The 17,412-nt window shown below is 38.6% G+C and overlaps 1 protein-coding gene across 1 annotated transcript in view; it reads right to left on the bottom strand.

Moving 5' to 3' along the window:
- CDYL2 (chromodomain protein, Y-like 2) overlaps positions 1-17,412 on the bottom strand; it is a 53,862-nt gene that overhangs the window by 1,274 nt on the left and 35,176 nt on the right. Inside the window, exons 3-6 of the mRNA XM_008947851.1 lie at positions 14,011-14,228; positions 6,833-7,005; positions 2,006-2,216; positions 1,141-1,284 (exon numbers count right to left, since the gene is read on the bottom strand). Of these exons, the coding sequence (XP_008946099.1) occupies positions 1,141-1,284; positions 2,006-2,216; positions 6,833-7,005; positions 14,011-14,228 (746 nt within the window). The remainder of the gene's footprint in view (positions 1-1,140; positions 1,285-2,005; positions 2,217-6,832; positions 7,006-14,010; positions 14,229-17,412) is intronic.

Below are 17,412 nucleotides of genomic sequence, written 5' to 3'. Positions count from 1 at the left end.
CATTGTTTTTGTGACTTCAGCCTGATTTGCATTTAGGATCTCAGGGAGTAAATCTAGCCACTGACAGTTTTAACTCTCATCTTTGCCCACAAGTTAGCACCAGTCTTTTTCTAACAGGTCTCAAGAGAAAATTTAATTGACAGCTGATAACAGTGAAGGAAGGAAAAATTCACAATAAGGCCCAGAGGTCTTCCCAACTCATATAACACACGTTATATCAACATGATCAAATAAGCTTATGCTACATTTCCAGAGAGTTTCATTCTGAATGTCTTTTGTGAGATCTAATCTACAGTTTATTTAATTAAAAATCTCCCGTGTCTCTACCTTCACTTTTATGATTGATCTTTTAAATGAAACTGAGGGATGCTAAGACAGTTGCAGGCACAGGAAGTCTAGCAAGAAACTGCAACAATTTGCACTTCAGTTAGTGCAGTTTTATTGCAGCCAGTATCACTTTCTTCACTGCATGTCTTTTAAACAAGTATGCAGCCAGACTAGGACTATATCTGCCTGAAGGGAAAAAAAACCTCAGGAAGTAAAAATAGGAAGGGACTTTCTTTCAACTTCTATGTACACATAAGGAAAGTTATAATACACTGTGATCAGACTCTGTTTAAATCCCTCTGTGTCTGGGTCTCCCCTTTCCTTCACAGCAGAGGTTATCTGGCACTGTCCTACCCTTCTGGTGCACCGTGTAGAATGTTTTGCAGAATCAGGAACAATGCAGGTGCAGAAAAGAAGGCAGACTCAGCTGAAACGTAGTAGGCCAGGACAATGTGAAAGGCAAATATATTTTCTTACTGGGTCTACAGAGATTTCCCAGTACAGTTGTACACTTTCAGACTCTACCACATTCATCAAGGCAACCTATGCTAAAATCCCCCTCCAAAATCTAGGGCAAGGAGGTTCCACTCATATTGAATAAATGCAAAGATGGGGAAATAACCCTGCCTCTGAATAATGGTTATTTCCTTTCCCCATCTTTACAATCCACGAGCTCACTGATCCCTACGCAGACTTTCAGTTCACCTTCTTTCACAGGTAGAGTTGTGGAAACTGAGGACCCTCCATGTGATGAGCCCTGGGAGGACACCTTACCTCTGTGAAGTGTAACCACAAAGGAGTTTGATTTCTTACCACTGCACTGCAGGATGCCATCTCTTTCACTCGTAGCATCACTTCTTGGCTAAATGTTGTTGGCCAAAATACTTGTGACACTAGTCCTCTGCTGCAGGCTTCCTGTGCTGTCAGCTTTCTCCCACAGAACAACATTTCATTTGCCTGTGAAACCAAAAGATTGCTTGTGATCTTGGGTTATACTGCCCTTACAATATCTTCCATACTTGCCTGCTATTTTTAAGATTAAATTTACAAATGGTCGCCTGTATCTTTCCATATTGCAAAATACTTTAAAAGGAGTTTCAGTAGCTATTTAAGGCGTGTGCAGGTGGCCAGAGCAAGCAAAGCTTGGGTTTCGTTTGAGAGAAAAGTGCTGGCATGCAGGCTGAATCTGTGTTGCTGATTTTACAAGAGTAACTGTCAGTGATACTGTGCCAAGTGTCATGGAACCCAGTATGAAATACTCTGTGGGGCAAGTTCTGCTTTGGTATACTGACAAAAACTCAGCAACCTTGCTGGAATTAGTGTGGATTGTCTTCAGGGAGCAGAGAGCAGTGTCTTGCTCTGTTGCTGCACTATCCTAACAGCACAAATACTCTGCAGCATTGTTCTGCTAATGCATTTCTTCTCTTTTCTACCATGATCTTGGCAATCTTTGCTTTTTCACCCCGTCTTCAATCTCTCTTGTGTACAGCACTTATAATACATTGAATTCTGAGGTCATTTTGTGATAAGATATTGGCAGGGATTAGATGACCTTTCCACAGATTGCATTTCCATTCCTGACAATTAAGGGACACAGCAGTTTTCTGTTTGACTTTTCAAAGAGAGAAGGAAGTTTTTTAGGAAAGGTTCTTCAGCAGTCTGAGGCAGGAAACCTTACCAGTGCAACCCCCAGAATCTGTGGGAATGTGTATGAGGAGCAGCCGGCCGGGGTGAGTCGGATTGTTGCGTATGGAGTCTGAAACCACGCCTTCTCACTGGCCCACACGATATCACACAGGGGTAAAATAGAGGCTCCTAGCCCAAGAGCAGGGCCGTTGATAGCAACCACAATTGGCTTCTTAAATTGAATAAAAGCTTTTACAAAGTCCCTAAAATAAAAAAAAATAAAAGAAAGGTCTTGAATACAGAGGTAACACTTAGATAAATACCCAAGCTTAAAGTACTTAATCTGAAAACAAATTAGAACCACAGATGAACACAATAAATGACATGGCCCAGTTTTATGAGGTCAGAATTGCAAGATACTTTCGAGTTTACGCATGGAAAATTTTGCTCATATTTAGTTATTTAATCTTTCTGAGCACCTGGGATATTAAATAGTTTTGTATATGTTGTATATGAACTGATTAATTAGAATGCACTGACTGTTGTGGTTTTTGCAGAATGGCTTGGTTAGGTTTAGTTTTACTTCTGGACCAGTAACTCATGAGTTTGTACACATAGTGCTCCTCAGTCTGCTCCACGATGGCCAGTCTGGATTCTGATGAACTGGTTTGGCTGAGTTGATGAACATATTATGGTGTGAAAGACAGGAAACTCATAGGTGGATTGCTGAATATTTATTCTTTTCCAAAAGTTCTCTTAAGATCAACTAGTTGTCAAAGGTTACTGCAAGTCCCATCAATGGACTGAGAGACAGTAAATGTTTATGGCACATCAGTGGAAAAAGTAAGACCCACAAAGGGGAGTCAGAGAGTGGGAGAAATGTTTGAACAGGGAAAGAATTAGGTGATCAATCTGTTGGGCCATCATTGCAAATGTCTTTGGCAAAGTCATAACAAAGTAGATGCCCTTGCCTGCCTGCAACAGGAGATGTGAAGTGACAGGAAATGACGGGTGGATGAACCAGAACATGGAAAATTCTGTGCAATGAGGAGATATTTTAATTAAGTTACCTACTAGCAACTGTGGAAAGACATCTGTTGAATGGAACAGCCTATACACCAATTAGGAAAAAGCATGAGTGTAATTGTGGGCAAATTATGGGCTCCAGCAGCTCAGTGCACAGCAGGTATATGGAGGCAAACAAGATGCTCAGTTATTTTAGAAAAGAGACAAGTATAAATCAAATTCAAAACAAAAGAGTAGATTCTGTTCCTGCACTGGTATTTCTTAGATTGGGAATGCTTCTTTGCTGACAGATTTTAGAGAACCCTTTGATGAGTTGCAGCTCTCCCACTGAGACCAAAAAGACCTAGACCTCTGTATCTGAGGACAGGAGGTTTGTCTTGGAGGTTACAGTGCCAATTTGGCAAAAAAATGGAAAAGATATCAAAGATAATATTTTATTAGACTGAAGTGCAAGGGCATTTGCTATAATTAAAAAGAAAACAAGGAGTCTGAGGTGACCCACCATTAAATGTCCAATGAATGAGTTCTGGTTTTTAGGCTGTCTAGTGAGGAGCTGATTTTTGACCATGGGAAAACAGACTTGTGGGAATTGATGCAGCTCTGTCCACACAGTGAGTAATAGAACAAGATCAGCAGCGAGACAAAGAGTGAAGTAAGGAACATCCTATTTGCCTGTTCAAGACCATTTCTTTCTAGAGGATAGCAGGGCTAAGGAGAGTTGTGGTTCATTTGCTGTTTGCAGAAGCCATGCTCTTCCCTTATCTCATTATTTCTTTGGTTGTTCATGGCTGATTAATGACTGTGGATCACTGCACCTGATTAATTACAGAATTTTGAGAACCTTAGTAGCAAGTAGCAAGTAAGCCTTCCAAGAGTAAGACTACAGATGGGAACTGGGATGCGACCAATGACAGTTGAAAAGAACAAACTATGGATAAACAGTGGCAGCAGATCTGAGGACCATGTGGAGGCAGAAGAAAACGGTGTTGTGGAGAAAAGCAGGAAGCATGTGGTGATAAATGGGGCTGGAAGTGAATATGGAAAAGCAATTATGGATGTGGAGAGGAAAAGGTTAGATGATGGGGGAGAAGGACAAAGCAAAACACATTAATGGAGGGGAAGGGTTGAATGCAATGTGAAAATTTCATATGAGCGAGCAGGGAAGGGAGGATCTAGAGGTGGGGAGAGACAGGAACAGAACATTGAGAAGACACAATGAGCATCTCTTATGAAGGAAGGATGGGGAGCACAGAGGATGGTACAATGGATGGGTATGCAACATGCCACCTATAGGATGGAGTGGAAGGCTAAAATACTGGGAGCTTGTGAGGGGAACACATGCCTGCATTTGGTCTTCAGGAGCTGCAGGGTCCAGCACTCCACTTATCTGTGTCCCCTCTCTGGTATGTTATTTGTTCCGACGATCTGTCTTTGTGCCCAGCACCTGGCATGTTTCCATGGCTCTGAAGCAGAAGCTCACACCTATAGTTTCTGGGCAAGAAGATGCTTTTTTCAAAGCAGTTTTTGAAAAGGACTTAAAATTGTAACCACTGTTGCACAGTAGAGCCAGAAGCTCAAAGACAGGAAAAAGTGTCACGTGCAGAAGGTTTTTGGTTCTGGGAAGTTGACCGTCGAATACACTTGGGGACACTCAGATACCTCTGTGTCGTTGCAGAGGTCTTTTTGCAGGTCAGGGCTCATAAGTACATCAAAGGCTACAGAGAGGTTGAGCAAGTAAAGTCATCCTTCTTTATTTTCTTCTGAGCACACCCAGAATTTTATCTGTCAGGTCACATAACGGTGCCCAGTTGATGCCACGAGTCTGATGCTGGCACTACCTTCCCGTGAGCCTTTCGATGGTAGGGCTCTGTAGGCCACATAGCACAGCCCCATGTCTGCCTGTCCCCTGCTCCAGGAGTGCAAGGCCAGTCACACGTCTGGATGATGGCAGCTCTTGCTGAAGGGTCCGTGTTCAGGACCTGGAGACAAGCTACAGGGCCACACAGCTGTGAGTTGCAAGCTCCAAGGCTGTGGGTGAGAGTGGGGCCCAAATGAATACACCATTCCCAAGAGAAGACTTGATGGGTATTGAAACTTCACTTTTAACTGGTGATCCGTATACAAGATCCATACTTTAGAAAGTGGAAACAGTAATCAAGATTTTAACTTCATTTTGATACAAGTTTGACTTGCAAAGCAGTGGAGGCAAAGATTCATTAATGCGTTTCAGGACGTCCTAACCACTGAAAAAGCAAAGTGTACAATTCTTTCTGTCCTTATTACAGTATATTTTCCACGAGTTGAGTCCTTTGTTCACAGAAAGCACAGAGAGTGCTAAATGGAAAACGTAGCACATTGTTTCCAGAAGTACAATAAAAATCTATTTCCAGTGGGCCTGGAGCCGACACTCTTGACAAGGAGCAGCACATTGTACCAGCATTTCAGGAGAGTTCTGCGAGTCCGAGGATGGAAAAACTGAGTATCAGATCTGCCTTACACTCATTTAAATGTTGAACTGATAAGTATACCTATATATTGTACTGTAGGTAGGTAAGTATATACCTACATAACAATCCCTGTCTACACAAGATTTACATGACTCATATTAAATTTGTATCTTCTAATGGAGTGTGAGTGTGCCTGTGTTTTCAAACACGAATTTTCTTCCCTCATGATTGTTTTTTGGTTCCACATTATTAAATATCCCTCACATTAAAAAAAGTAAAAGAAATTAGGATGTGTCCTTCAAAGCGTTTTTTTAAATATCACTACATGATATTCAAGCATAGTTAGGGTCTTAAAAACATGTAATAATTTATTGTATTTAATAAATACACTTTAAATACTTTCAAAGTAACTACTACTTTGAGAATTAAAAAAGTATTAAACTGAGATTCCAAACTGACCTGCAGTTGTTGTGACCAAGATAATTGGTGGTTAATACATAAAATTTAATAGCTAAATCTGATCTTACATTATACTAATATATCCAAAATATACATCTGTCATAAATCAATTTTTTTGGTATTCCTTCATGGAATTGCAGCATAAAGTTTCAAAGCTCTCAGAATAAGTTTTATCTGCAGGAAGGTGGGGGGAAAACCCCCAAAAAGGGACTAAACCCTTTTCTGTTAGACTGGTGAAATACCACTGGCTTTAGTGGAGTAACGTTGATTTATACTGGAAGATCTGCCAAATATGTTTAAGGTATATAACCTTGTGGGTAATGGCAGTACTTGGTGATGTATTGTGCAGCTAGACTTGTGGCCTGCATGTCACAGACCCTGGATTTCTATTAAGGTAATGTGATCTATATAAGCAAAGTCACATTTTAGTTATGAAAATAAAACTACATTTACATATATATTAAGTAATTTAAGTTTAAGAAAAAGAGTGGAGGCCCTTCTAATAAGGTTCTGAAACAGAGCGGCAGACTGCCCGTTCAAGAGTGTATGAGTAAGCCATGGATTCCCATTTGTAGTGAAATTCATGAAAATGATGAACATTAAAACAGGTAAAATATCTGTCTTTCAGGAACCACTTTAGAACATGAAGCAACAGCTAATTTGGAAAAAACAACGACAAAGTTGTATTTGAATTTGGAGGGATGATTTGAAATATTAAAACCAGAGAAGTGGATTACAACAAATCCCTATGGATATTAGCACTGGAATAAATGTGCTTTCTTTTCTAGTAAGGAAAGGTCCAAGGTTCTTCTTACTAAACAAATTTGTAAGACTATAATTAGAATGCAATCAACACTTAAATATACAACATTTTTGGACCTGATAAATATCTTTATAATCACACACTGCATTTCATAATTTAGAGATCATAGGTAAGCTTGGGTCACCTTATAGCTTCTGCAATCCTAGTGCTTTCCTTTCTTCTGTCATTGGATAACCTGCCAATTAAATATGAGTAATCTAGGCCACTACAGAATACACTTCCCACTGCGCTGAGAAGTAAGAGTTTACTGTCATCAGCTGATGCATTGCACAATGCTCTCCGAACTTCCTTCATGATCTGTGGATAAAGAAAAGTAAACAATTCGACATGCATGCCGTTGCAATATCATTCCCCTAGTTTTACAAACCTCATTGATTTTGAGAGACATTTTGGGCACTATTAAGACTAACATCAATTATAATATTAATAGAATTTTAATATACTTAGAATGACAACACAGAGAGTTTTAGATTTGGACGTGCTTTGTTCAAATTCAACCTAATTCAAAAAGGTTTTAGAAATTGGCTGTTCTTTGCTTATCCTATGGGAAATTCTGGCCAGGTTATGCTATTTGATTCAAATTTAATTGTTTCAAATATCAGGTTTTTATTTTCATCACGGATATTCAGCGTACATCACTGTATCCTCGAGAACACAGTTATCACAGCAGTAGCCTATTAACCTCAACAGGTTGTAAGCAAAATCTATAAATCCCAGTTTTACAGTTTTTCAACTATTTTTTTTTATATAACTCGAACCAGAGCAAGGCAGGACAAGAGGACATCATACACATCAACATGACAAATAGAGTATTCACTTTTCTGCGGTCAGTGATATTGTTGAAGTCTACAAAAGTTAGAGCAAAAAGCCACTTGAAAGAGAGCTATTTTTATACTCTGATTTGCAACTGGATCAAACTATTAATTGCACCATAAATCAAATGTGATCAAAATCTGTGCAGCATAGAGCTGCCGTTATTGTAAGAAAATGGCCTTTCGTCTGAGCAGAATTGTTTCTCTAATGCTTTTTAAAAGGAAATATTTTTCTCATAAATTTCTGATGGGTAGCTTCTTGTTGGGTCACAGTTGAGGGCAGTTTGTAAGCTGTAATTGATTTCAGCCCGAAGATTCCCCTCTTCTCTTTAGTGATTTGCACCTCACTTCAAGGGCTGTGATTTCATCAAGTGTGACACCTCCTATGCTTAAACCTACTCATGTCAAAGTAGTCCCTATAGACTGGGGCATCCTAGGGCCCTGCTGAGTAATTTATTTTTTCTGTTTTTCTGTTAGAAAAGTTTGCTGTAAAGTGTAAATTTAGGTAAATGATAGTAAAATGCAGTTGAGGGATTAAATATGGTTTCCACATGACAGAAAGCCAATATTTTAGCTTGTGATTATTTTCGTTCACTATGTTGTTTCCAAAAATTCTTTAGTTCTCTGAAGTGCCTGATTTATTCAATGTTCTTACATGAAGAACAGAAGTTTTGTTTATATCATTCTAATTAGCATTTTATTAGAAATCCTGTGGCTTGTGAGACCAGGCTTGAGCTTGTGTATTCAAACCATGCAGTGCAATGCTACCTGCCTGCTCTCCATACGTGGTTGGATGAAAATGATTTTTACTGGCTGCTGAGAGCGGGGCATGAGAAAGCCAGTGGGGAACTTCTAGATGCTTCACTTTTACAAGTGCACTTCAGAGTGCCTGTATGTGACAGTGGGTAGAAGTGAAGCAATGAAAAGCAGCAGAATTTGGAAGTGTATCTGAAATTCTTGTGCAGGTACAAAAATGTCAGTGATTTTACAAGTACCGTTTATTCTCTGAGCCTCAGAGGTTCATCTCAGCCCTCAGTTGTAAAAAGATGGTAAACCTGCACATTTTGTAAAGGGGAAATGGAGGAAAAAGCCACCTAAGACCTCTGTTCAATGCTAAAAAGAAACTTTAGAAGGTGGTAGATGTTTGAATTAAAAAAGATACATATTTTGATTTTCCTAGTTCCACAGAGTACAAGATTGTCCTCTTAGTTTATTCTAAACGCTCTCAAAGTCTGTTCTTTCTGAGGGAGGATGTATAAATGATATCAGAGAATAGCAGTCAAACATTTTTGTATACAATAAGTAGTGTTGCTTTAAATACGATGCCACTATAGGATACTTCATGCAGCAAGTTCTTTTACCACTCCCCTTCCTCCAGTGATATTTGCTTATGTTCCATCCCTTTGATGTTACCACTGCTATCCTTCAAACCCATTGTTACCACTGCAAACCTGTCTCTTTTTTATCTTGCCCCTCAGGGATGTGGATGGCTAAGGCCATCTAAAAGTAAACCGAACTTCTGAGCAAAGGTTATACTACTTAGAGGAAACCCAACATTTTGCTACTACACTTTTTTTCCAGTGTTTTGGAGAGGGTGATATTAAAGGTCTGTTATTAGGAACTGATTTCTCAGATATACTTGAAGAAGGGAAGGTTTTGGCTGTATTTTGCATAGTATTTTTGAGCAGGAGTGGAAATTTAGTTCCACTGCTCCACTGGCTTCTAGCAAAAACAAGCAGGATCAGAAACCAGAAACCATAATGTGTTTGCAGGCACCCCAATGTATTTTTTTAAAAATATCTGTAAGTCTGTCATTAACTTTATCATCAAAAGGTACTTGGAGGCTCATTGGAATACACCAGTGCCAGCAAAGTCAATTCTCACTCCCTTGCTCTATGCCATGGTTCCCTCCCGGGTGCAGTCCCAAATTCACCCGGGCGCCTTGTCACTGAGCCTGGTCACAGCCCACCTGCTGCCATGGCCTTCCTCCTTGGCTACCTGGCTATGGGCATTTCCCTGCACATCTACAGTGCTATAGGAAAGTTTCTAACAGCAAAATCAAGATGAAACAGACGTTTTGTCCGTAGGGTTGCAGAACTGTCTATTAAACAGCAGTACCATAAACATAATTTTAGTTCAGAAGTGCTGTCTGGTTTTAAGCACAAATTTCCACTTAATGGGGTCATGGATTCAGTTTGCAAATACAGAGATGCTAGGTGTCTTCAGTTGCATTTCTTTGTCAGATGCCGCATTCTTTTTCTCTCTTCCATAGTCCAGACATCTTCCCCCATTTTGGTATAACTATGGCATTTGTCCAGTGGATTTTTACTTTCTCTAGCAGATTGGATCTTATCTTACTATTTGCAGGGCTCCAAAGCAGTATTCTCCACTTCCATGCTTTTTTAAATTAGCTTTTTTTTTTTTATGGTCTTTTAGTTCATTTTCAGCTGGGGACAGTATTTCTATTCAAATGCATTTGACTAAAATTTCTGAGGAAGCATTTACAAAACAGTGCAGGCCAGTTACTTAGTTTATGATAATCTATTAACTTACAAATGTAGAGCAGGCCTAATGCTTCACTTACTGTTTTATTGAACCCCAAATATATAATAAAATTATCACTTTCTCAAAAGTTGCTTATTTTTTTATTCCTGTCAAGAAGATAGGCCTGTTTGTTAGTTATTTAACAGGACACCTTATGTTGCAAATAAATATAAAATGTTTTAAAACTCCATTAAACTTCTAAGAGCTTATTTTAATGCCTTTCATAGGATACTGGAAATTTTAAAAGGCATTTGGTGCCCTTTGCTTTCAGCACTGCTTACATTCTGGGGAATTTATCATGGTGATTACACAAACTACCTTGAACAGAAGTCTCTTGTTCATACAAATGCTAGTTTAAAAAGTTGACTTCTCTCAGTCTCCAAGGATTCACTGTTGATATTCTTAAAGGTAAATATTCTGTAAATATTACAGTAAAACAAAATTTTAAAAGCCACTCAGTTGTTCTTAGAACCTCTTCCACACTTGTAACTTCTTACATAAATTTTACACTTTTCAATACTGACTTTTTTTGCAAGCAGATTCTGAGTCCTTTCTGTTGGATAAGTAAAGGACTCGAGCACCTACAAGGCTACCTTCAGGCAAAAGTACTGGCTGAAAAGCCATCTTGTCTTGTCTTTGGCAGCAGAAATACAGATAACAGTAAACTTATACATTCTTTTTTTTTTTTTTTTTTTTTTTTTTAAATTTTACAGTCAGGAGAAGTTGTAAGGAAGGGAAGTGAAGGCAAACCAGTGCTCCAAAAGGCTCCTGGTAGAACTTGGACCTTGTCATTCCCGTGACTAGAAATTTGAAAACTGATTCTTTTGTTTGAGGAGTGTCCTTGAGGTAGTTCTGTCAGTCTTCAATGGAAACATTAGCTGGTGAGGCTATGCTTTGCTTTTAATTCAGGGCAATATTAATTCCTAGTTCTATTAATAGTGTAAACTAAAACCAGTGGATAGATCCTTTTAATCTTAAGTTTAAAACAGAATTTGGATCCTTGAAATGCACTGAGATAAAACAGCAACATCATCTTTGGAGAAAGAATTTCAGAAGCAGCAAAAGACCCATGAGAGAAAATGCCCGAATGGAATTTATAATGATGAAATATTTTACATTTCTCTTTTAAAAACAAATTTTAAAAGTAGCAAGCCTAAGCCACTGAAATAAAACCAAGCTGTGCTGTTTCATGACACTGGCTTGGAAGTTTTATAAGGTCTTGTAAAACATAAGAAAGAATTTCTATAGTCTCCTGAACTTTTCTGTAGAAAAAACTCAATTACTAGTGTGGCACTGAGCCAACTTCAATCAGTACAAATGCTGCTGGAAGGAGCATTGGCACATTCCATGCTAAAGTCACCTGCAAAAACCCACAGGTGTGCTGTGGTTACCAAAAACATAGGAGGAAGGTGCAGGTATGCAGGTAGACTTCTGTAAGCTTTTTTTTTTTTTAAATAAGTAAGTTCATGGCTATTGTAATTACATTGGCATAAATAGCAGAGGCCAATGGTTGAAGAAAACTATTAAATTTCATCTGAAGATTAAGATAAAGCACAAAGGGAAGCAGGGCTGTTTAGGGGTGAGAGTGATTTTGTATAAGCTTAATTTTATAATGGTTGTGGGCAGTGCACACCTTTCCTTTTTTTCCTACTGTAGATGGCCAAGGATAACCAGACCACTACTGTAACCACACCAGGCAGACCTGCTCTGAGTAAATTAATCATTTACTATTTGGCAAACATAATTTACTGAATGTCTAATAGAACCTGAAGCTAGAGTTTCTTTGGACAAAATGAATCACACTTTCTTCATTTCGTAAGAATTTTGTGTTTGTATTTGTCTTTCTTTTCATAGGTGATAAAAGGCATCAAAATGGAAGATGCTGTAAATGTCCCTAAAATGCTCTCTCAATTTGTCTTGTCTATGGCTACGGGTGACAAACTGCAAGGACAAGGCATTGAACGTATTCCTCCTGTCAGTTCCTTGCATTTTTGCTCTAATTGCCAGCAAGGATGTGGAATTGCCAGTATTGGAGGTGCTGGATTTTGTGGTGTGAATGATCACGGGCTGCAGCCTGGACAGAGGCCAAAGAAGTCTTTTTGTGTGTGCCAGCAAGCAGCCTTCAGAGGGCAAGAGCTTTCAAAAGCCCTCAGCCTGGATGGGCTTTAAACAGACAATCTCAATGTGGTGAACTCATTACCTTGATTAATTCCTGACCATCCAGATCCTGGTCAGTAATGCAGTTTTCTAAAATGTATTTCCTGGTTTTCAAGTGAGCTTCAATAAGGGTTCTGGAAATAGTCTATGCTGGTGATACAAAAGAGGACTATTATATGCTTATCATTTATTCTTCCACAGAGGTGGGTTCCTGGCCTATCAAAAGTTTTCAAAGAATCAAATGGATTGGTTTGGCAGACCCGAAGAGCCCAAATTAATTCACTGGTGAGAGCATTTGAACACTGCTGATGAGGAACAGCACAGCCAGCGACGTAAAGGTGTCTCTTCAGCCTGAACATAGTAAGTCCTTAATTTCATACTTTTTCGGGCCCTTGAGCTATTTGTTTAAATTATCTGCAGTTTCAATTAGTGGCAATTAATATATAGATGGAATGATGGATTTGATGTTATTGAGTGTATTTTAAGGAGTATTAGAAGCAGGTGTTTGGTGTTCTATGTTCATTACCAAGACAGTCCTTTTAAATATTACATAGTTTAGAACTTAGGAGTTATAAATGTGTGTGCTATCAGTTTTAACTATTTAGTATCATGCTGTGTATTAATATCCATGTGTAGGTGTACATTTGGGAAGGGGAATCAAATTTAGGGTCCATCATACCTGCCAGTAGTTTTATCCGAAGTTCATTCTAAGTAATTAATTTCAAAGCTATTCAGTTTCTTACTGAAGAGTCCCTCAAAGCTACAATCTACTTTTGCCTCAGATGGTGCTCAAACTGATCTTATCTTGAAGTTACTGTGTAAGACAGAAGAGCACTGCCATGTCTGGAGGGCAGAGAAGAGAGATGTGCCACACTGCGGGCAGCTCGTGGAGGAACTCTGCCTGAAGAACGCTCAGACAGGCAACACTGGTGCTGGGAGGCAGCTCCTGTTGTTTCCTCTTTCATCTATGGTAACCCCTTTCCATCAGGCCACTACTGCCCACATGAACAGGGCTCAAGCATGTTCTCTGCTCTGCAGGACATGCATCCTGCATTTATAGACGCCCCTTTTGTTCTGACATGGCAAAGGCAGACGAGGGCATCGCTGCCCACTATGCTGGGATCACAGGGAATGGAAGGAAAAGCTTCTCAGCCCTTCCAGTGTATTGGAGAAGTATTGGAGAAGGACAAGCTACAAGTCCAAGTCTGACCTTAAGTGTATAATATTTAGAACAAGGGAATTCATTAATATCTTGTATATGTTGTACAACTTTGGGCAATTCAGCTGAGAGTAGAGCCCTTAATTGGTTAACGCTTCATAAATAAGGACTCATAAAGTGATTCAGAGAAAAAGCACTTAGGGATCAAGATACACTTTTAGAATTACTGTCTCAGGATATAATCTGAAGTTCTCCATATGCAACAACTGGAGCATATTTAAATTAAAAAAAAAAAAGACCAGATTTCTCCCTGGTAGTCAAATATCAGTAAGTTCAACATGTGAAAAACTGCTTCACACAACTCCATGCTGGAAATACTGATTCTACCATTCCTTTCTTTACTTCTAATTTTCAGTTTCAGACACTTAAATTAAAAATTAATTTCCATTGAATTGTTTTTGGTAGGAATCCCAAGCATGAAAAGTTAGATTTGTCTGAACTCCATATTTCTTTCTTTCCTAAGACAATCAATTAGGGAAAAAACCCATAAAATCCAGGTCAAGCGCAGCGTTTCCAAGATAACCCATGCGTTATGATGGCTTCCCTTGGCTTTTATGGCTACGTGCTTACCTCTGGGGTCAGTGCATTGTTATCTGAAGTCTGACTCGACAGCAAAATATGTGTGAAACCATCTTCTTTCCGGACTACAATGTCCCTGAACCGGCAATTGCTTTCGTTCTGACGCACGCTGTATCTCAGTCTCTTATCAAAGACATAATCTTTCTCCCCATCTAGTTTCCTTTTCACAGTGCTGTGTAGATTCAAGCTTCCATTGGCCAGGGAAGAACCTTCAGATAGAAAGGATCAAAGTGTAATTATGTTTGTACCTTCAAAGAAATGGGGTGATGCTTTCTATTGCCTTAAACATAGCTCAGTATCTACACCAGCCTCTACATGATAAAGTTGGTAAGTCAAAAATATGCCTGGCTAGTCAAATGTGGCCTCAAGCCATTCTTATTATTCTACACTCCAACATCCAGTGCTTTCTGTTCTCTGATCAGACCACCTCTAGATCCAGTGAACTGTAGCACATAGGACTGGTAATCTTACTAGGATTCAGTTCTGCTTTGAAGATGAAAGCAATTGTATCACAGTTCTTCAATATAAATTTGAGGTGATTCCTGAGTTCACAGGAAGATTCTAATTCAGCTTTGGAAAAACCTGACATGACAGGTTTAGTCCAAATCCCATCTTTCGAAGTTACATTTTCTCCCTTTTATGGTGACCCAAAAGTCATAATCAGTTTCAAGTGACAATCTCAGTGCAAACTTGGGGCACATCTCTATGGGACAGTAAGTTAGGGGACTTCTTACTAAGCTGACACAACCAGCAACATGTCCACGTACCCCTGTGGTTAGTGTCAGAAGTAGCTGTTAGGTGTCCTCTTTGCTCTGATCCCACGTTTCTGGTCATTACATTTTACAGTAACAATAATGAAAGAGTTTTCACTAACAGGTATGATATTTTTACTGGATTTTGCACATAGAAAGTATGGATGCTGGTGCCATTTTGGATGGTATCTGGCAGTAGGAAAAAAAGGAACTATGACAAAAAAGATACAGTTCCTCCTTATAAACAAACGAGAGTAACAGTAGGGCAATTTAAAAAACTTACTGACTTACACTGTCTATGAACTGTAAACTATTACTCTGCTTAGGCTTATGGTTCCTCTGTAATAGACATTATATTATGATTGGTAACTAGGCTGGAATGTTGCAAATATCTTTACAAGATTTTTATGCAATACTCTGCTTTTCTAATGACCGATGTTTCACACTACTGCCATAAGAAGTGTAGCAGAAGCAGGTTGTTGAGGAACAGAATAAAGTCACTCTGCTCATTGAAACAGTTTCCAAATCTGTTTTTGTTTAAATAGACAAGCCAACAATATTTATGAAAGGCCAAGAAAGAGTGGAATGAAAACACCTTTGTTTGTGCCATTCTTTCCTCTTGCCAAAGCTGACCTCCTCCAGCTTCTGGTATCAAGTAGCCAGGAAATTTTAAAGGGTGGATGACATGAATATGAGAGTATAGATTTAAATGTTATTGTTTAAATGACCACTATCCAATTAAAAAAACTCTGTTGGAATGAAATTGAATGGTGAATTCATAACAGATTACTCTCTCAATCTCAATCTCTTCCCCTCATTTTGGACTAGTTATGTTTCAGCTTGGTGCTTCTGTAGGTAACTGAGCTGTCTGATGCCTCACAGTTGGCAAGGGCCTGTTCACAGCAAGTTATGTGCCTGTATTTACACTGCAGATACAATATGGGATGTTAAAATATATAGAGTGCTTGATAGCATTTAGTTGGTGCATCATTTGGCCTCATCATGTAGCATGTGTATGTGTATGCATAAGTATCTACACACAGAAATGCATCTTTGTTAAAATGTTTGCTATTTCAGTCAATGATAAAACACTTTTTGATTGTTAAATTAAGAGATACCATCTGAAGTATCGTGTACATTATACTGAATTACATTAGATCATCAATTTGAAAAAAATCATTTGAAGCCAGCAGAATTTGGAATTCCTAATTATCACCAAGTTTAGAAATCACCGTGTGCTTGAATTAAAAAAAATACTAATATTTTCTTACAGCTTGTTTCTTCTTTTTCATAAGGTTTTCCTACTGTATGTATTTTGAAAAGTACTATTACAAACAAAAATCAACTTGAGAAATTGCTACTGTAAAACTAATATCATTGGGAATAATACACTGAAACAAATTAATTATTTGACTGAAGGCAGAATTTTAAGTATTGCATTTTTATCTATTCAGTCCTCACTATATTGCTTGACCCATCAATAAGCTACTAGGATGTGAAGAGTTAAATCTCCCATAAAAGTGTGAAGCACTTATAAAATCAGAGGCACAAATGAACACTGAATGGAAGATGTGTCAGACTAACTGTACTGATTATCTACCTAGAGCTGAAGATTATGCCACGTCTATTTTAAATACAGACAGTAAGAGAATAGTAGATTAATTCACACAGATAATCCAGCTCAACAAAAAGCCTCACAGTAATAACTTTATTTTAATATTTTATCATATTCTTCTTTGAGTAATGTATTCAGTTTGTAAATTAAATATATGATGTAAGAAACTATAGGTCTTATCATAATATTTTAACAAGCTGCACACCAACTGATAGAAACTGAACCAGAAGGTAAAATCTAAATTAAATATAAAAGAAATGTATGTGGAAAAGTGTAATTTCCAAGAAGAGAACAACTTATAGTGATTAAATTGTTGTTTCAGTGTATACACTGCATTCCTGTAATCTTGTTTAATCTGATAAAGTGGAGAAAATGATCAACAAAATCTAAAGACAACACTTCTGTGAGAGCAGGCCAATTTAACATGTCTGCTGCCTGGACTTGGTGGTGCTACTGAAGGTTTGCCCCAGAGCCACTGAAGGATCCAGACTGTCTCTGCTGAGGGTTAATTGTTAGCACTCACTTGGTGCACACGGGGGTAACAAACAGAACCTTGCATGTCAAGGTGAAAAATGAGTGTGACACGGGGAAAAAAAAGAGACATTCTCAAAGCAATCTATACTGCATGTGAAACAAATTAAGGATGTCACAAATTAACTAAGGAAGCTTTAAGTACCTCTAAGTGTGGTTAACTGGCTTAGTAGAGAGTATTTGACACTCAGTCTAAATGCAAAAGAGAACAGAAGGAAGAAATATTCCTTCCTTCAGTGGGAGTTTAATGTAATTATGGCCTTGTTTTTAACCAGCAGCACAACTTGTGGCATACCTAAAACCACACTGATACTTAAGAGGTTTCAATATTTTTTAAGAACTTAAGATATTCCAAGATCACTGATGCATCTAGTAATCCTTCTCCATGAATGGCAGGAAAGGATGCTATTTAAGGAGAAGATGCAGGCTTGGCCACTTTCTGCAATCCTCTCCCCTAGTATCATCCCTAAGTGTTGGACAGGAATGTGAGCGGAT

This window comes from Merops nubicus, unplaced genomic scaffold (assembly GCF_000691845.1).
Source record: "Merops nubicus isolate BGI_N331 unplaced genomic scaffold, ASM69184v1 scaffold24369, whole genome shotgun sequence".
Lineage (NCBI taxonomy): Eukaryota > Metazoa > Chordata > Aves > Coraciiformes > Meropidae > Merops > Merops nubicus.
Note: the sequence above shows the minus strand (reverse complement) of the source record. Positions and strands in the feature narration are given on the sequence as shown.